This window comes from Neovison vison, chromosome 14 (genome assembly GCF_020171115.1).
Source record: "Neovison vison isolate M4711 chromosome 14, ASM_NN_V1, whole genome shotgun sequence".
In the NCBI taxonomy this organism is placed as follows: Eukaryota; Metazoa; Chordata; class Mammalia; order Carnivora; family Mustelidae; genus Neogale; species Neogale vison.
In genome coordinates, this window is record NC_058104.1 from 39,559,449 (window position 1) to 39,578,445 (window position 18,997).

The window sequence follows — 18,997 nt, forward strand, 5'->3', positions numbered from 1 at the left end:
CCTCCGGGAACCTCGGCCTTGCCCACTAAGAAGTGTGTTCCTCCTCTTCTCACCCCCCAGCCCCACAGCCACATACCTGTGAGCTGTGAGGAACTCCCTGAGGTGTCCAAGCTTCTGACCAGGATCCTTTCTTGCAATGTGAGCTCCCCCATCTTCAAAGCAGACAGTGTGGTGAGTGTCTCAAGCTCCGAGGGGCCCGGGCTGAGGTGGGGAGGGAAGAGAGCACGTAATGGGTAAAGAAGCCCCCCCCCACCTCGTACCCCAAAGGGAATGACAGCTTGAACTTTGGAATCAGGGCTTGGGTGCCCGAGATGCCTCCTTCCTCACTGCCCTCTTCCCCCCTGCCAGGCTGCCCTCCAGGTGATGTTTCATACGCTGCTGAACAGCTCCTGGGGGGACTTTGTCGAGCTGCAGGCCAATGTGAGCTGGTGAGCAGGTCCCCAGGCCGCCCCCGCGGGCCCCGCTGACCCGGCTCACAGACGGCCACAGGGGCCTGGCCACGCGCTTCTCCTAACGCTGCCCTCTGCCTTGCCCCCGCGCAGCGACAATGAGGACTCGAAAGTCTTGGAGAACAACTTGGCCACCACCAGCATCCCCGTCCTGTACCCCATCAACATCCTGACCGAGGAGTAAGTTGAGGGCTGAGCAGCCCCCACCACCCTTTTCTTCCACCTGCGCCTCCCCACCCGGGGCTCGGCCTCGCCTCCCGGGGCTCTCCTTCAGAGCCTCCCCTTTCCTCGGGCCCCCCAGGGGGAATCAGAACTGCTTCCAACCACAAGCCCAGGAGTTTTCAACACCCAGAAGGGCGGAGGCCCTTGAAGAGTTCGGAAATCAGCGGTTTGCTGATGGAGGAGGAAGCGCATGGAGGGTTGGACTTACCAACCCCTTGTGGGGCGGCTGTGCCTCCCTCCACGTTACCGGACAACAGGCAGGCTCAGAGGAGGGGGAATCTCCCCCAGAGGCGTACAGCTAAGCAGCACGGCTGCTGGTGTCCGAATTTGGGTCTAAATGACCCCAAAACCGCATGCTAGATGCAGCCCCTTCCTGGAGGGACCTGGAAGGGAGAAGGAGAAACTCTTCACAATGGCTCTTGTCAGCAGAGAGCTCCTACTCAGGTAGGAGAAGCCAAGGGCACGTGTACACAGAATAAGAGAGTCTCACAAGATTAAGGCAGGACGGACCCATGGGGATCACCAGTTGGACTTTCTCATTTACAGAAAAGGGGATGAAGCCCAAAAAGCAGAGTAGCTCTCTCCAGTTGGCTCAGGGAGAGGAGGTCAGGGACAGTGACTGAGCCAAGGTCTCTGGTACTTTTGAACGCAAAAGCCAAACACAATGATAGAGTGTGAAGTGTGGTATGAAATTAGAGCCAGGAGAGGTGATTGGAGTTGGAAGAGAGACGGATTCATGGAGATGTAGGGGCTTGAGCTGGAGCCTGGAGAATGAAGGGGCTCAGATCAGGGCCAGGGAGCAGGAAGGGCGTTGTCGCAGTGGAGACAAGCGTAGGTGACAGGAGTCAGCAGACAGTGCCGGGTTCGGGGAACAGGGAGCGTGCGGGCACGGGGACAATGCGTGTGGGGTGTGCAGTGGGCGGTCTGGGCATGGGGGGTGCTGTGGGCCTGACCCTTGTGGGCAGCAGGGCCGTCAGTGGATCCCGAGTAGGTAGCCGGCAGGATCAGACAGCGACATGAGGAAGGTCACTGGAAGGACGAGATGGGGAGGAAGCGAGAGGCTGCTGCCGTTGTGCAGGAGATCAAGGACACAGAGGACAGTGGAGACCCTCATGGGGCGAGGGGGACCTTGTGTGGTGGGGAGCACACAGCTCCAAAGCACACCCACCTGGGTTCCAGCCCTGGCCCTCCACGACAGGATGCCGGGCAGCAGACGGACCCCTTCCACGAGCCTCACTTTCCAGAGGGAAACAGCAGAGCGCTGGGTAACAGGAAAGCCTGCGTGATCCCTGGGGAGGCCCGTCGGAGGCTTCCCCCGGCCCCTGGTCCCTGCTCTGCTGGAGATGCGGTCCTTGTCTTCCCCTTTCTACCTCTGCTCTTCCCTCTCTCCACAGCAAGGAAAACTCCACACTGTATGTCAGCTTCACTCCCAAGGGTCCCAGGAGCCACTCTGTCAACCACTTCTACCAGGTATGAGCCTCTGTGTGACAAGGCCCTCGGGGGTCACGCAATTTTCAGCCCCATCCTGAGGACCGAGGCTGCGGAGACCCAGCCCTGTCCTCGGCGAATCCAGTGGCCTCCACCTCACCCCACGATCCTCCCTAGAGCACCTCACAGCCTCTGCGGACTCTCCCCAGCCCCTTTCTCCAGCACCGGATACTTTGTCTGTGGGTGAGAGAGAACCTAGATTTTCATGCACACATTTCATGAGCCACTGCTCTAGTCCGGGTACTTGGCTAGTTGCTGGGGCAGCAGTTATGTAAGTCGGGGACCCCCGACCCCTCACCCGACCCAAGTTCTGTGCCTGGAGCTTTATCTGTGTGACCTCCACCCCCACTTATGATTCTCCCCCAACCCGTGAGAGCCGCAGAAGGCAGAGGTGCAGCCATTCCCGCGTACAGATGAGACATGCACAGCACAGAGGGGTCCAGCGACCTGCCAGGTTATACAGCTCCTAAAGGGGAAAGGTCAGATTGCAGCACTTACTGAAATACCAGAATTCATGAGTTTAACCTCTGAGTTAACGATCTGTCGCTTCTCAGTGCCATGCGCTCGGGGCTGTAACAGCAACCTTCATTATGGGAGGGAAGAAGAGGGAGGCCGCCCCTGGGTCTAAAGCTCGAGGGCCTAAGGCTCTTTTCGAGGTAACCTCTGAGACGGAAATAGGTGCCGACTCCCCCAAGGCCATTCTTGTTTTCCGGTGGAAGAAACTGAGTCCTCACAGAGAAACTCTCTCTGCCCACGGCCACACTGGCATCAGGGCAGACTGGGGCAGGGCCCCCCAAGAAAGGGACCCCAGCCGGGTCGAACAAGAACAGAGGCTGGAGCCATCTCACTGGGATACGATGACCTCCCCCCTGGGGAGCTCGGGTGTCCATTTGCACAGAGAATGGCCACTAGGCTTGGTTTCTAGTGCTGGTCACGGGGATGCCTCCAGGTTCCCCAAGGAGGTTGGCAGACTAGTCCTTTTACCAGCAGAACAGTGGGGAAGATTTGGGCAGGCGTGGATGCAAGCCCCAACTCTACCCTTCCATCTCTGTGTGATCTTGGGCCAAGGGCTTCACTGTCCATGCCTCGGTTCCCTGCTGTGACACATGGCGTTTGGAAGAACTTGCAGGGGTCGGTCGTGAGGGTGAAGTGGCTTACTTACTCCTCATGGGGTGCTTGGCCCAGTGCCTGGGAAGTGGGGGTGGTTAATGGCTGGGGCAGGTGTTGTGCGCCGGCTGCAGATTCCGCAGCGACTGTGGAAGCCTCCTTCCCTCCTTGCCCCACTCCTCTGGGGACCCACGCAAACCCTTTGCGCTCCCCTCCCCCACACATGCCCCATTTCTCTCTCTCTCTCTCTCTCAAGTCAGCCTGGCCACATGCCTCCAGCCTCCTCCAGCCCCCTCGGCACCCCCCAGCATCTCAAGCTCTGCCTTTGGCTGCCTGGCCCAGTGCTTGGCCACTCTCTTGCTAAAGACCCTAATGATCTCTGTTTTAGCTAAACCCAGCTCAGCCTGGGACACTGGTGATCTTTCCGTCTTGCCAGAAGCTCTCCTGTTAGGCTCTTTTTTTTTTTTTTTTTTGCCACAGGGAGGTCACCTGGGGTCTCTAGTAAGCGCGACAGGCCGGGTAGTCCCGTGCGAGCAGGGTCTGCTTCCTCCCTGTCCTCCCTCTCCTCTTCCCCTGGCCAGTTCGGACACACAAGCTTCAGCCAGACCCGAAAGCTTTTCGAAGCTCTGCCCTTTCAAGCTGTGTGGCCTTGGGCGGTTTGCTTAGCCTCTCTGGGCATCAGTTTCTCAGTCAGTAAAATGGGGATAATAATCGCACCTACTTTATGGGGTTGTTAAGAGGAAAAACCAGGACGATGCCTGTGAAGTGTTCTGCCTCGCACTCGACACGTCAGCCAGCAAAGCGGTGGCTGCTGTGAGGCTTGTTCTCACCCTCATCCGAGGAAGGTGATGGAGCACCATCGTCCCGGTCTCGGGAGGCCCAGCTGGGGCTCAGGTGCCAACTCTGCTCCCCGATCACTTCAGACAAACCAGTCTCCCTGAACCTCAGCCGTCCCCTCGGTGACGCACGGATGACAGCGCTGCCCGGGCCTAGATCCAGCATTCAGCGACCACCGCGGGGGCCCGCACGCTTGCACCACTGCCCACCCCGCCATCGAGTCCCCCTGCGGCTCCCAAGTCCACACTGTGACCCTCCGGCTCCTCTGTCCCCCGCAGCCTGTCACTGCTCTCCACCAGGATGTCTTCAAACATCTTTTTTTTTTTTTTTGGTCATGATAGAATGAGATACAAGTCACAGTCCGTATGATTTACCTGCTTCTTAAAAAAAGATTTTATTTATTTATTTCAGAGAGAGAGAGACCCCACGAATGAGGGGGAGGGGCAGAAGGAGAGGGAGAAGCAGATGCCCCGCTGAGCAGGGAGCCAGATGCAGGGCTCGATCCTAGGACCCTGAGATCACGACCTGAGCAGGAAGGCAGGGGCTTCATTGACTGAGCCACCCAGGCGCCCCTGATTTACCCGCTTTTAAAGCGTGCGGATCCAGGGCACCTGGGTGGCTCAGTCCTGTAAGGGTCTGACTTCAGTTCAGATACTGATCTCGGGGTCTGGGTTCAGTATCAGGGCCCCCTGCTCAGTGGGGAGTCTGCTTGTCCCTCCCTCTCCCTCTGCCCGTCTCCAGGCTTGTGCTTTGTCCCTCTTTCAAATAACTAGGTAAAATCTTAAAAAAAAATCGTGTGCATTTCAGTGACTCTTATATTTGCAAAGTGGTATGACCATCACCACAATCTAATTTTAGAAGATTTATCTTATTCCAGAAAGAACCTTCACGTAGGGGAGGAATCCTACAGTACCGGGTCTTAAAGAGTGACGGGCTTCTGTGGGTTCCCAGAAGCTGGGATCATCCACGCTGTAGCCCAGGCCCGTGCTATGCTCTTTTTTCTTGCCAGGTAATATTCCACCATGAGGTAGGCCACGCTAGATTCGTCTGCTCGTCTGCTGGTGGAGACCTCGGTGGTTTCCACTTTCTGGCTTTTATAGACCGTGTTGCTCGAATGTTCCTGCCCAGACTTCCGTGCTGATAGGTTTTCTTTCTCTTGGGTATATACCTCAGCGTGCCATTTTTCCCCCTGAGGCTTTGTCTCCGTGTGTTCTAAACCAAGTGTGCCGCTTTCCCCTAAGCCAACACCACCTCGGCGGTGCTCAAAACCACCCTCTTCCTCAAGTAAAATTTCCGAGTCTGGGCGAGTTTGTCCTTCCTCTAGGCGTGGCCCCGGCCTCAACTTCTAGTCCGTGTTCTCTTGTCTCCTTGGCCCCCACGACTGCTCCGACTCTGGCCCCTGTTGGCACAGGCTGCCGGCGTGGACCTTGGCCTGCTGTCCCCACTTGGTTCTGTTCTGGGCCTGCTGTGCGGGAGCCCCCCGAGCCTGCCCTCCTCAGCTAACTTCCGTGGCTCACCATTGCCTAGTTGAGGGACCCTGATTTCTGGTCTCTAGGCCCTCTGGGCACACAGCCTTACCTCAAGCTTCCTTTCCAGACGTGTGTCTGTCCTCTCTGTCCCAGGCCCCCACCTCCCTCCGGGTCTCACCTGCCTCGTGCTGTCCTGACTCCCTGCAGTTTTGCTCCCTGGGGGCCTCCCCCACCTTCCTCTGTTCCCCTCTCCTCAGTCTTCTACGGCTAAGTTCAAAGGCCACTCTGATGTAGGCCTTTTTAATTTAATGGACCTGATCTTTTTCAAGCGTCCGCAAATGTTTGCCAAGTGACCCGTGGTAGAACCTTTCAGCCGGGCTCTGAGATTCCCTTCGGCCTCCCTGAGCCGTTCCGTGCTGCGGCTCCTGAGTTACTCCTGCCCGGCTTCTGGATCTTCCAGCCCTCGCCCAAGCTGGCCCTCTCATCTAAAGGGCACTCAGGCCTCGTTTCTTAAATCAGTCCCACGCCCAGAGCAAGTCCTTCCCAACCTGCATTGTGCAAACAACTTTCGCCTCTGTGCTTGGTACGTGCCCTTCCTTCTTTCACGCATTCGAACCCTGACTTTTCTGGAGGCCCACTGTGTGCTCGACAGTGCGTCAGGCAGCAGGGAGTCGTCGGCAGAAGGAGCCCCAGCTGCTGCCCTCGTGGAGCATGCAGCCCCTGGACAGACAGACCCCTGTCCTGCTGGGGCCGCAGAGCTCTGTGGGAACATGCAGTGGGGATGGGGGAGCCCTGCCCTCTCCTTGGGGCGTCAGCCGATCGCCTCGAAGGTTTGCCCTCGGAGAAGGCAGAGAGGCACATGCCGCCCGCAGGGGCAAGCTTCGAGGACGAGCTGTCCTTGCCCGCCGCCTGGCAAAGAGCAGGCCCTCAGGCCTCAGCCAGTGAGCGTTGCCTCTGGAGGGATGGCCAGCATTTAGGGCTCTGCTGTCCCACGTCCTCTGTCCTAGGTGAGGATTCAGCCCTCTGTTTACGACCACAACGTGCCTGCCCTGGAGGCCGTGGTTGGGGTGCCGGGGCCTCACAGCGAGGGGCCCATCACACATGAGTGGAATGTGCAGATGGTAAGTAGCCGGGGCCCGGGGGAAGGAGGGACACTCGGGTTGGTGGGAGTGAGCTCCTAAGGCGGGTACAGACGTGTGGGAAGGGAGTGAGGAGGGACGCGTCCTGTGGGGCTCAGTGATTTCTGAACCTGCCAAGGGCCAGTGGGGGTGAACTGGGATGCCCCGGAACGGAGAGGGAGGCCACGTTCTGGCCTTAAGGAGGAGGAGGAGGAGGAGGAGGGGCCAGCGTCCTCCCTCTCTGCTCTGGACTAAGCGAGGACCCCATCTCATCACTCCTAGGACCCTCCTGTGACCTGCTATCGTGAGGATCTGGAGAGGCTGCCCAGCGAGGCTGAGGTCCGGGCCTGTGGGCTCAGAAGTTGGGGAGGGGGCCGGCAGAGTGCAGGTGGGAGCACAGGCCTCTCTGACCCCCGCTCTCTTCCTTCTCGGCAGCCTTGTTTGCCCAGAGCCAAGTTTCACTGTCCACTTGACTTCAAGGAGGAGATCCTCGTCCAAGTGACCGGGACTGTGGAGCTGGTGGGGGAGATCAAGGTTAGCAGCTGCTGGCAACAGGTGCAGTGGATCGGGAGGCTTGAGGGAGAAGCAGCGGGCTCCCCACCAGATGGGCTTCCTACATTTTTCTTTACCACTCGGATGCGAAGCCCTGATCCTTTCACAGCAGCCGATGAAAGACATCCGTGATTTGCTTGAAATTTGCCAGGCGGTTTTCCTGGGCCTATGGATGGTTCTTCTGGGTTCTTTGTAGGGAAAATTTCCTTCCAGCAGTGGGGCGTGGCCCCTTAGGACGCTCCAGTGGAGAACTCAGCCCCCGTGGCGCTCCCCACCAGGGCCCGTTGTCCTCAGCTTCTCCCCCTGAGTCAAGGTGGGGTGCAGAAGTCAGCAGGTTCTGGTCCTTGTTTTCCCCGGCCTGACGTCTCCCACTGCCCTCCACAGGCCCCCTCCATGTTCAGCCTCTGCAGCTCCCTCTCCGTCTCCTTCAACAGCAGCAAGCATTTCCACCTCTATGGCAGCAACGCCTCCCTGGCCCAGGTAGGGCTCTAGCTTCTCAGAAGCCCAGGAACAGAGGTCGGTGGAGGGCTCTGCAGAGCCCCGGGGGGCGGAGCTGGAGGAGCTAGAGCAGAAGCCAGAGGTCCCCGGCTGGGCCCAGAAGGAAGAGCTTCCAGGCAGTCAGAGCAGTTGGTCTTGGCGAGGGCCGTGGAGGGCGGTGCCATGGGCTCCCTGCCACCACCGGTGGGCACGCAGGCAGGCTATGAGCTCACCCGTCTGATGAGATGCGTCAGGCAGAGATCCGTGTGATGGCAGCTCAGCAGAGGGTACCCACCCCGTGCCCACTCGGAGCGTGGCTGGAAAGCGCTCGAAGCAGAACGAGCAGCGAGCATGGGGGCTCAGGCCGCCCAGGCGAGAGGGTGGCAAGGCGGTTTGCAGAGCGGGAAGCTCGGAGCAGGGCAAGGGAACCTGCCCCTCATTAGGTAAGCCTCAGCCAGGTTCTGGAAGGTTTGGCATGCTGGGCCGAGATTCTGACATTTCATTCTGGCCTCAAGACAGCCACATCCGGGCTTCTGCTGGGTCATGCGCATGTCCGCCTGCTGGCTCCGGGGGCTGCATGGGGTGGGGTCGGGGTGGGGGTTCCCTGGAGGGAGGCATCCAGGCCAGCCTGGCAGTGTGGGGCAGCAGTCCCGACCAGAGCCGCGAAGACCTAGCCATTCACAAGCATGTCAGAGGTGGGAGAGCCTTCTCATGCCCCCAGCTCTCCGCCTGCAGGTCCTCATGAAGGTGGACATCGTCTATGAGAAGGAAATGCTCTACGTCTACGTGCTGAGCGGCATCGGAGGGCTCTTGGTGCTGCTGGTGATTTTCGCCGTCCTCTATAAGGTGGGAGCTTCTGGGAGCCATGGGCCTGCCTTAGACAGCCAGGCTGGGGGAAGGGGAAGGGGGTTCGCAGGAGTCAGGGCAGAGACTGTCAAGGTCCAGGACCGTTAAAGATCAAGGTGGCCTCGGCCCACTCCCTCCTTCCACAGATAAGGCTCATGAGGCCCCAAGAGCAAACGAGACTTCCCCCCATCCCTCCACCAGGTGCTGGCAGAACCAGGACTGGGTACCCAGGGAAGGAGGGGGCGCCCACGACTCAAGGGCCGGGCCCTGGGACACAGAGAGACATACCACAGATATGGTCCCTGCCTTTGGGGGGGCTCCCAGTCTAATGGTGGAGACGGACGCACTGGGGGGGCTCCCAGTCTAATGGTGGAGACAGGCGCACACATGATAAGGGCTCCACTCAACGGCCCGTACGCTGAACTTCACTTAGGCTGGGGGAGTCCGGGAAGGCCTCCCAGGAGAGGAGGCGTTTGAGTTGGGATTTGAAGGAGTCGCCAGGTGAAGAATGCCCGAGGACAGATGTTCCGTATGAAACCCTCAAATCCTCCAGAAAAGCGCAGAAAATCAGTTTCTTCTTGTTGCATTCCCCCAGGGTCGTCATTAACAACCATTTGGTTTCTGTTCTTCCAGGTTCTAATTTTGTTGTTTAAATGTGTGTATACGTGTGAGCATGAAGAGGCAGAGGGAAAAAGTCAGTGTCTGTGTATATAGGTAGAAAACATAAAAGTGGGGCGCCTGGGGGGCCCGGTCAGTTAAGCCTCTGCCTCTGGCTCAAGTCATGATCCCGAGGTCCTGGGATCGAGCCCCCGTGTCGGACTCCGTGCTCAGCGGGGAGCCTGCTTCTTCTCCCTCTCCCTCTGCTATTGCTCCCCCTGCTTGTGCGCTCTCTCTGTCTCAAATAACTAAATAAGATCTAAGGAAAAGAAAAGAAAACGTAAACGGAAGGATCCCGTATAAACCGCTCTGGGGCTTGCGTCTCCGCGGGGTGCTGTCTCTCGGTCCCTCCGCGCGAGCCACGCCCACCTCTTGCTCTGTGACCTGCGCTCCTTTGCCGCTGCCCAGATGCCCTGCCTTTTCCTTGATGAGATCCCCACTGATCAACATTCCGATTGTTTGTAATTTCTACCTCTTTCTTTAAAGATCATTCATTTATGTATTTGAGAGCGAGCCGGACGAGGGAGAGCACAAGCAGGGGGCAAGGGGCAGAGGGCGAGGGAGAAGCAGACACCCGCTGAGCAGGGACACCCCCAACCCTGACTCGGGGCTCCATCCCACGACCTCGGGATCATGCCCCGAGTCAGACGCTTCATGGACTGAGCCAGGCAGGCGCCCCTAATATCTACCTGTTTTAAACAATGACTGAAAAAGGCTCTTGGCTCCCACATCTCTGTGCACTCGTCCAAAAGCTCCTTAGAATGAGTTGCTGGAGCTGGAATGGCTGAGCCAAAGAACATACATGTTTTGGGGAAAAAGGAAGAATGTGTATGTTCTGAGCTTTCAACAGAGAGTATGGGGCCCGCACTAAGCGCTGCAGGAGCGCAGGCCCTTCCGTTAGTGTTACTGGATATAGTCAACCTGCCCGCCCCAAATAAAGGACACTTTGACGAGCCTGAAGAATGAACTGCTGAGCGTTCAGCTTTTCGGCACGTTGCCAGGAAGCCGGTGTGGCAGACGCCTCGCCCCAGCCCTGGAGCGGGTACCACGCGTGACTCACAGCCATGGGCGCCCGTTCATGTTTTGCGAGGCCGACGGGTCCAGAGTGTTCCATGGCCCTTGTGCTCATTCCGGTTTTGTTTTCCTGCAGTTTGGCTTCTTCAAACGGAACCTGAAGGAGAAGATGGAGGCTACTGCGGAAGCTTCCAACGGAATCCCTGGAGAAGCCTCTGACCAGCCAGAGTCTATGGACGAGGCCGGGGACCCGGGCTGCCTGGTGCCCCTCCACGAGGAGGAAGCCCAGGACGGAGGTGGCAAAGACTGAGGCCCAGGCCCGACGCAGAGCGCCCAGGACTGGACTCGGAAGACTGGGGTCCCTCTGCCTCGACCTAGTCTCGCTGTGTGTCTTCGGGCAAGTCACTGCCCCCACCCAGGCCTCGGTGTCGCTGTCCTGAACACAGAGCTCCCTCCTGGCTGCCGGCTCTGCGGGCTCCTGGTCAGGGTTCATGAGCGATGGCCGGGCAGGCCACAGAGGGCAGGCCTTGTCCTCGGCAGCTGGCTCTGGCTTCCCCCCGTCCTTCTTAGTACCCTCCCCCGGAAGAGGACATCCGATCTACATCTGGAAGAGCTGCCATCTCAGGGCCTAGCGACCGGCCCTCGCACCCCCTGCTCTTGGATGTCCCCAGAGGCCTCAGACTCCCAGAACCTGCAGTTTCCTGCCCGGACTCCAGTCAGCTTTCCGTCTGCTGCCAGAGAGCAACCCTGATCCGTGTCACTACAGACCCCCGGCTCTGGGGCTGGACACCGGCTTCCTTCCCACGCCTTCCAGAACCCGCAGAACATCCCTAACGTGCCAGGGTTGCCTTCCCGGCCTCCTCCGGAGACTGTCCGCCTCCCTTCCTGAGCTGCAGTTACACCGGCCTTCCTCAGGAGCCAAGCTCCTTCCTGTCTCACTTGCCTTCACCCAGACGGCTCCTTCTGCCTGGAACGTTCCTCCCCAGCCCTTTCCCTGGCTCTCAGCTCAGGGAGAACGGCCTCGGGGCAGCCCCCTGCCCCCCCCCCCACAAAGGGCTTCTCCTTTCCCCTGTTACACAAGCTTCCTTTCGCCTGCACGCTCCCTCACAGCGCAGCTCATGTTTGCCTCAAATCCAACCTCAAATCCAACCGTGGACTCGGTGGGGGTCAGGGCCATACCGGTCCTGTTCACCTTGGAGATGTCACGGAGCCAGACACGGCAGCGGCTGCCGCAGTTTCAGCGGCCCAGTGAGGCTGCCTGTGAGAGGACCCAGAAAACGTTTGGGTGAGCGCGTGACATCTCCCCCCACTTCAAGGCTCGGTCTTCCCCGGCTTCTGTCCCCTTGCTCCAACCCACCCCCACACACACACCCCGGATGCCTCATGACCCACCTCGGCCACCACTGGGAGGCTATGATGAGCTCAAGGCGCAGGCGGAGTCTGTCCCTCCGGCTCCCGGCACCAAGCACAGTGCCTGCCTCTGTTTACCCAATAAATGTGAAAATCCATCCAATTTTGTGATGCTTTTATGCTGGTGCCCCATTTCAGCCTGGATCAAGGAAATGAATATTTCCTTCTCAACCTTTTCTCTAAGTGGGACCCAAACAGCTCTTTCTTCCTCTTTTTTTTTTTTCTTTTCTTGTTCTGACAACGCTCGGAGACTGATGTGCAGGAGGCACTGACAACGCATCAAGGTGTGGGAGCGCACCCTTCCTGGCCTTTTTAAAAAACAACAGTAACAATTGGTGGGGCTTGATCCCGAGGCCCCCACCTTTAGGAGGGGGTGGGGTCCCGCTCCTCGATGCTGCCCTCTTGTGGTCAGTAGAACCCCCAGGAAGGGGGTGGTTTTAGGGGTAGAAATGGGGTAATTCTCAGCCCAGCTCTCTGGGTCCAGCACTGGATGCTGAGAAGCAACCTATGGTCTCCCAAGCGGTGACCTTTGATGGTTGCCTTCTGCCTACAGGGGAGTAAGCGAACGTTCTCAAGCCTGGCACAAAAGGCCCAGAACAGTATTTCAAAGCCTGCTGGTCTCTTCAACCTCATCAACTCCCTTCTGGTCCAGTACCCAGGGAACCATGGGGCTGGCTCTTACGGAAGACCTCAGGAACGAAGAAGTGAGGCCCGTTTTCCCAGAAAGAAGGGGAAAGAATGTTCTAAAGGGCAGGAATATCTCAGAAATGCTAAAAGTACGCAGTTATCTATAGGTTTCCGAATTCTGTTGGCTCCTATGGATTCATGCAGTATTTCGTGAAAGATCTGTGTCCCAAGGGCATGGTAATGAACATGACAGACAAGTCCCTGCCCCCAGGAAGCATCACCCCAGTAGGAAAGCGGAGTGAAAAGGTAGAAATGGGATTCCAGGTGTCGAGGAGGTTGTGAAGAGGGTAAAGCAAGAGAGCAGGTTGGAGAGGGATTGGGAGGGTCCTCTCACATCTGCGATGCTCTGTGATGCACACACAAAGTGTGAATATTTTCATCAGGGATGGGAGCAAAATAGCACAGAAAATCTGGGAGGTTCGTTTCAGGAACCTGCCCTCATCCTGCCCAGGAGTCTATATCCCGACTCGCTTAACAGCCCCCGTCCGCAAATACCTATGTATCCTTCCCCACCTGTGTCTTTGCAAACGCTCTACCCCTTTCCACCTGTCCAGTTCCACCACCCCCTTCTGTCCTTAAAAATCTTCCTACTTCAAAACACTCCCAAGCTTTTCTCAGTAGCTAGACAAAATGACCCATTTCGTCTTCACTGAATACCCCATCAGAACACAGGACACTGACTGTGGGCTCTTCTCTCGAGACTGGGAGGTTCTAGAAGGCAGGATTCAGTCTTTGCTCACTTGTGTTACCAACACTGGCCCCTCATCAGGGCTGGCAACAGAGAAGATGTCCAAATAAGTGTTTGATTCGGTGGCCTTCACATGTTTTGGGTTTAGGACCCCTTTATACTCTGAAAAATTAAAGATCTCCAGAGTTTTTGTTTATATGGGTTATACCTCTTGGTGTTTATCCAATTCGAAATTAAAATGGAGAAAAATGTATAACATATGAACACCCAAACCCACATGATCCACAAGCAGTCAGAAAGATGACATATGTTCTCACAGGCCATGTAGCCTCTAGAAAACACCGTCCCCGTGGCACAAAGTGAAAAAGGAACACCTTAGTATCGCTGGGAAATAGTCAAAACTAGTCAGGCGCTGGAGTCCAGGCTCTGCTGCTTCGAAGCTGTGCCCTATGGGGCTGTCACTTACCCTCTCTGGGACTCTTTTCTTTATCTGTAAAATGGGAATAATAATTGTATATCGCTCAGAGCTGTCCTGAACATGATGTAACACTTGCGAAAGGTCTAGAACTTTTGGAAGCACACTTGTGCTTGATAAAGGTGAGGAATAGAAAAAAAAAAAGTGAGGAATAGGAATGGTTTATTGTGGGGATGTCTAGGTGGCTCGGTTGAGCATCTGCCTTCGGTTCAGGGTCCTGGGATTGACCCGGCATCGGACTCCTTGCTCAGTGGGGAACCTGCTTCTCCCTCTGCCTGCCACTCCCCATACTTGTGATATCTCTATCTCTCTCTGACAAAGAAACAAAAGTATTTATTATTTATTTATTTCTATTTTATTTATTTATCTTATTATTATTTATATATTTATTTTATTTTATTTATTAATTTTTTGAAAAAATCGTTTAGTTGGGCAGGACAGTGTTGGCAAAGCGGCACATCAGACTGCAAGTCAAAAGACCTGGCACTGGTTTTTCACCGTGACCTTGAGAAAGATGTGTGCCCTTCTTGGACTTGACCTTGAGAAAGATGCATGCCCTTCTTGGGCTTGCTCCACCTGGGATCTGGAGGACCTCAGGAGTGGTTATGTGGAAGAGGGGTGTGTCAGTGAGCAGCTGAGCACCGCCCCCCACCCCGCCCCCGCAACCTGCTTTAAATACCAAGGTTCCTAAGTAGCAAACAGGCAACTTCATCAGTGAAGCACTCTAGGCTGCGGCTTTCAGTGGCCTTCAAACAAGTTTGGGAGCTGGGAAAAAAAAAATCACTTCCAAACTATGAAAATTAAATTGTGTAATTGAAATAAATGTTAAAGTAAATGTAATACGTTGGTAGTCAGATGCATTTCTATTTAACATTTGTAGTTCCATACATGAACTATATTAAATGTGGAGTATTTTAATATTTGGAATTACATGCAGTAGGGTACCTATACCAGAATGTGCATAAAGTTTACACAGATCTTTAAAAGACCAAGAAATTTTACTTGAAAAATAATGTTCTACTTCCAAAACTAATTAAAACTTAAAAAAAAAAAAACAACACCAAACACAGGGCACCCGGGTGACTCAGTCCGTTAAAGCCTCTGCCTTCGGCTCAGGTCATGATCTCAGGGTCCTGGGATCTAGCCCCGCATCAGGCTCTCTGCTCAGCAGGGAGCCTGCTTCCCTCTCTCTCTGCCTGCCTCTCTGCCTACTTGTGATCTCTCTCTGTCAAATAAATAAAATCTTTAAAAAAAAAAAAAAGACACTACCAAACACAACCAAACTGTGTTGAACTGTGTGATTTCTTTTTTTTTTTTTTCAAGATTTTATTTATTTGTCAGAGAGAGTGCACACAAGCACTCTCTCTGTGGCGGCAGAGGGAGAAGCAGACTCCCAGCTGAGCAGAGAGCCTGATGAGGACTTGATCCCAGGACCCTGAGATCATGACCTAAGCAGAAGGCAGACCCTTAACTGACAGAGCCACCCAGGCGCCCCAAACTATGTGATTTCTAAGGCTCCTTTCAGAGCTTGCAGAACATAAGAGACTGGACAGAAACATCCTTAGAGGGGCACCTGGGTAGCTCAGTGGGTTAAAGCCCGTGCCTTCGGCTCAGGTCATGATCCCAGGGTCCCAGGATCGAGCCCCACATCAAGCTCTCTGCTCAGCAGGGAGCCTGCTTCCCCCTCTCTCTCTACCTGCCTGTCTACTTGTGATCTCTGTCAAATAAATAAAATCTTAAAAAAAAAAAAAGAAAGAAAGAAAGCAAGAAACATCCTTAGAGAAGTTATTTGCTCTTGGCCAGTTATAAGGCCTTGAGGACGGTGTGGGCCTGGGGGTGACTCCAGGATTTGAGGCCCAAGAGCCCTTGTAGAGCCCTGATTCGCCTCTGCCTGTGTGGCCGAGTCGCTGGGACTGATGGAGCCCGGCAGATGTGGTCGGAACGTCTCACCTGCCTTCTGTCCACGGAGTGACTTTAAGCAGGTCAGTTATCCCTGGAATGGCATGAAACAATCTTTGCAGGGCCGTTGGGCCCTTGTAGGCCTTCAGCTGAAGATGCTCCCGGCAGCTGGGTGATTCCCCAAGGTGTGGCCTGTCCAAGGTCAAGGCAGGCCACACCCCAGGATCCCACAGATTCACTGCAGGTTCCAACTCTCCGTTCCCTTCCTGAGGGCCACGTATTAGGAGGGGTGAGACTGATATAGGAAAGAAAATTAGGATGAAGGTGGGGTGGGAGCAGGGAGATACCAACAGGCCCAGGGGTCCTAAAAAAAGAGGCAGAGGTGTGGCAAATCAGGCCCAGCTTGGTGGGTGGGTCTTGAGGTGAGTCCTCGGATCCTCTCACTGGGTCCGCTGTGTGTCCCCTACAGGTGGGGCCGGGACTCCAGGCACTCTCTGTGGTTCTGGTCATTCAGGGTCCGCATACCGGGAGGACTCGAGGTTCTGGCTGGGGAGGCGAGAGGAGGAGGGCAGGCTAGGTGCTGGGAGCCCGAGAGACGGAGCACAGGCTGGATGCCTGGCTGAGAACAGGGTCTGTTCTCTGGACCAGGACACACCCTTTGTGTTTGGTGAAAGGGATATCCCACAAAGTCAAAAGCTTTCTCACGCCTCCTACACTGAACTCCCTCTGTGTCTGTGCCGGCTTCAAAGCAGGAGACAAAAGTTGGGGATGTATGGGCAGGCCGTGTCTCCTGAGCATCAGATTTTAAGATTCAAGGGAAACCTGGAGCATAAAAGCACTTCCCAGACAGGTCCCTATGGCTTCACCGGCTCTGTGTAGCTATCACTGAGGGTCTCCCGCTGTCCAGGGCACTGCCCATAAACACACTTTAAGGACAAGTCTCTTTTATCACATAAAGGTTTTTATTGAACTCAAATTCAGGGGCTCCAAAGCCTGAGGAAGACAAGGGAGCTGGGGTTTGCGCTGAGGCAGGTGCCCCCACCCAGGGCCCCACTCCCCACCCCACCTACCCTCACCCCTTCCTGACTCAATGAGGGTCTCAGTAGCTACCCATCTAAGCTACCCCACTGTAATTAGTAACCCTCCCCCCTCCCCTCCCACCCCCGCCTAGCGCTTTGCCAAGCCAGGCACCTACGAAGGGCCATGCTGCTGCCGAAGGCCAGATCTCGCTGACCTCTTTTCTGGATGTCTCCCAGAACCTCCCACTGCCTGCTTGGCCTCTCTCCAACCCCTCTTCAGAGCCCATTTGCCAGAAGTCTTCAGGGCACGCACCTTCCTCCACCCCGGCCCTCAGCAACTCCATCCTCCCCCGGCGTTTCCACTATTCCCTCTTAACAATCTCTCTAGCCCCCGCCGGCCCCTTCTCCGCCGCCCACCGCCTCCCCACCCCACCCCAGGCAGGGCCCCAGGTCAGCGGCGGCCGGCTGCGTGGGTCCGCTGGTGGCGGATGAGGTCGGAGCTCTGCGAGAAGGCCTTTCCACAGTGATCGCACTTGTAGGGCCGCTCCCCGCTGTGGACCCGGTGGTGCTGGAGCAGCGTGGACGAGCGGCAGAAGCCCTTGCCGCACACGGCGCACCGGTAGGGCCGCTCGCCCGTGTGGGACCGCTGGTGCTGAATCAGCGTGGAGGAGCGGTTGAAGGTCTTGCCGCAGTCGGGGCAGCTGTAGGTGCGGCCCGGCAGGTGGGTGCGGGCGTGGATGGCCAGCACCGAGCTCTGGCCAAAGCGCTTGCCGCACTCCGGGCACTTGAAGGGCTTCTCGCGGGCGTGGCTGCGGGCATGGGGGATGAGAGCCGAGCGCTGGGAGAAGCTCTTGCCGCAGATGCCACAGCTGAAGGGCCTTTGCCCCGTGTGCACCCTCTGGTGACTGCGCAGGGAAGAGTTCTGGCTGTAGCACTTGCCGCACTCGGGGCAGCTGTAGGGCCGCTCGTGGCTGTGGGTGCGCTGGTGCCGCAGGAGGTAGGAGCTGTCGCCGAAGGCCTTGCCACAGTGCGGGCACTTGTAGGGCTTCTGACCCGAGTGGGTGCGCTGGTGGCGAAGCAGGTAAGAGCTGTCGGCGAAGGCCTTGCCACAACGGGGACACTTGTAGGGCCGCTCGCCCGTGTGGGTGCGCTGGTGTTTGATGAGGTCAGAGCTCTGGGAGAAGGCCTTGCTACAGACCTCACATTTGTAGGGCTTCTCACCCGTATGGATGCGCTGGTGTTGGATCAGGGTGGAGCCCCGCCCGAAGCTCTTCCCGCAGATGCCGCAGATATTGGGCCGAGGGCCCTGCCCACCCCTGGCCCGGCCACCCCGCCGGCCTGGGCCCCGAAGGGACCCTGTCAGGCCCAGGGGATTCTGGAGCATCTCAAACTGTGGCGTGGCCAGCAGGGTCCCTGTGGGCATCTCAAAAGGTGGCCCTAGGGGTAGGCCCCCTGTGGGCTGCTCCCCAAACCCCTGGGTGAAGGAGTCCAAGGGGTGGGCTCCCAAAGGGATGCTCAAGGGGTTCTTTTCCTCGGGATTCAGAAGCACCTCTGCACCTTCCTGGAATTTGGAACTTTGAGCTTCAAATTCGGGGCTTTGGGTTTTGAACTCGGGATTCTGGGGCTCAAATCCCGGGCTCTGGGATTCATACCCGGGGCTCTGGGGTTCATACCCAGGGCTCTTGGGTTCATACCCAGGGCTCCGGGGTTCATATCCAGGACTTTTGGGGTCATACCCAGGGCTTTGAGGCTCATACCTAGGGCTTTGGGTTTCAAACTCAGGGCTCTGAGACCCTGATTCAGGGCTTCTGGGTGCAAATTCAGGGCTTGGGGGCACAAACCCAGGGCTTCGGGACTCAAAACCTGGGCTTTCAGGCTCAAACCTGGGGCTCTGGGGTTCAAACTCAGGGCTTTGTGGCTCAAACCCAGGGCTCTGGGGTTCAAGCCCAAAGGGTATCTCTTCGACCTCATAGTCCCCACTGCCTTCTTGTTGAGACATTTCTTCTTCCTCATTCTCACTCACGTTGCCTGCAGGATCAGAGAATTACAGAAAATCCAGGTAGTGTGGGGCCTGGAAGGTCATTTGGTCCCACCACTCGTTGCCACAAACGTCTCCCTCCTCCTCCGGCAGGGTCGCTGGCCCTAGAGCAGGTGCTGAAATTCCCACCTCCCCCTCCGCGGACCCAGGACGTCCAGTCCCCGCCCCCGCTTCCTCCCAGCGCCAGGTGTCCAAGCCCCCTCTCTCCCCCGCCCCCGACGGCCCACAGCCCCCTCTCCCGCTCCCGCTCCCAGGCACGCTCCTCGGAAAGGCGCTCCCTCCCTCACCTTTGAGGGACCCTTCGGGGCTCCCCACTTCGTCGGGGCTTTGCACGTCCCCGGGCTCGAGGCCCCACGGCGACGCTTCCCGTTCCATCCCCGCCGGCTCCCAGTGCGGCGGCGGCGGCGATGGCGGACGATCCTGCGATCAGGCCGGAGTCCCCTGAGACCCGGGCCCTCGCCGCTCGCCTGCTCAGCGCCGCCCAAGGGACCCGGCTGCCCAGCCCGGGCCCCTGAGGCCGGACGTCTTGACCCTGGGCCTCTCTG

General features: G+C 57.1%; 2 protein-coding genes across 4 annotated transcripts in view; one reads left to right on the plus strand and one right to left on the minus strand.

The window, feature by feature from the left end:
* Positions 1-11,744, plus strand: part of LOC122895632 (integrin alpha-L-like) — a 38,379-nt gene extending 26,635 nt beyond the window's left edge. For all 3 annotated transcript variants that reach the window (XM_044233166.1, XM_044233168.1, XM_044233167.1), the window contains 10 exons: positions 61-171; positions 349-428; positions 543-629; positions 2,066-2,141; positions 6,580-6,693; positions 6,973-7,029; positions 7,126-7,224; positions 7,627-7,722; positions 8,455-8,565; positions 10,373-11,744. In XM_044233166.1, coding sequence (XP_044089101.1) covers positions 61-171; positions 349-428; positions 543-629; positions 2,066-2,141; positions 6,580-6,693; positions 6,973-7,029; positions 7,126-7,224; positions 7,627-7,722; positions 8,455-8,565; positions 10,373-10,546 — 1,005 coding nt within the window. In that variant the 3' untranslated portion in view covers positions 10,547-11,744. The remainder of the gene's footprint in view (positions 1-60; positions 172-348; positions 429-542; positions 630-2,065; positions 2,142-6,579; positions 6,694-6,972; positions 7,030-7,125; positions 7,225-7,626; positions 7,723-8,454; positions 8,566-10,372) is intronic.
* A 4,594-nt stretch (positions 11,745-16,338) lies between these two features.
* On the minus strand, positions 16,339-18,997 carry LOC122895633 (zinc finger protein 768-like). The gene is made up of 2 exons (XM_044233169.1): positions 18,740-18,997; positions 16,339-18,442 (listed from the first exon to the last, which is right to left on the minus strand). The coding sequence occupies exons 1-2, from the start codon at positions 18,825-18,827 to the stop codon at positions 16,866-16,868; spliced, it is 1,665 nt and encodes a 554-aa protein (XP_044089104.1). The 5' UTR covers positions 18,828-18,997; the 3' UTR covers positions 16,339-16,865.

What these genes read in the sequence shown, in the direction of transcription:
- LOC122895633 (XM_044233169.1), bottom strand. Translation starts at nt 18,827, where the DNA reads ATGGAACGGGAAGCGTCGCCGTGGGGCCTCGAGCCCGGGGACGTGCAA. An exon ending in CCCCGAAGGGTCCCTCAAAG is followed by an intron (nt 18,443 to 18,739) that starts GTGAGGGAGGGA and finishes CTGATCCTGCAG; the next exon opens with GCAACGTGAGTGAGAATGAG.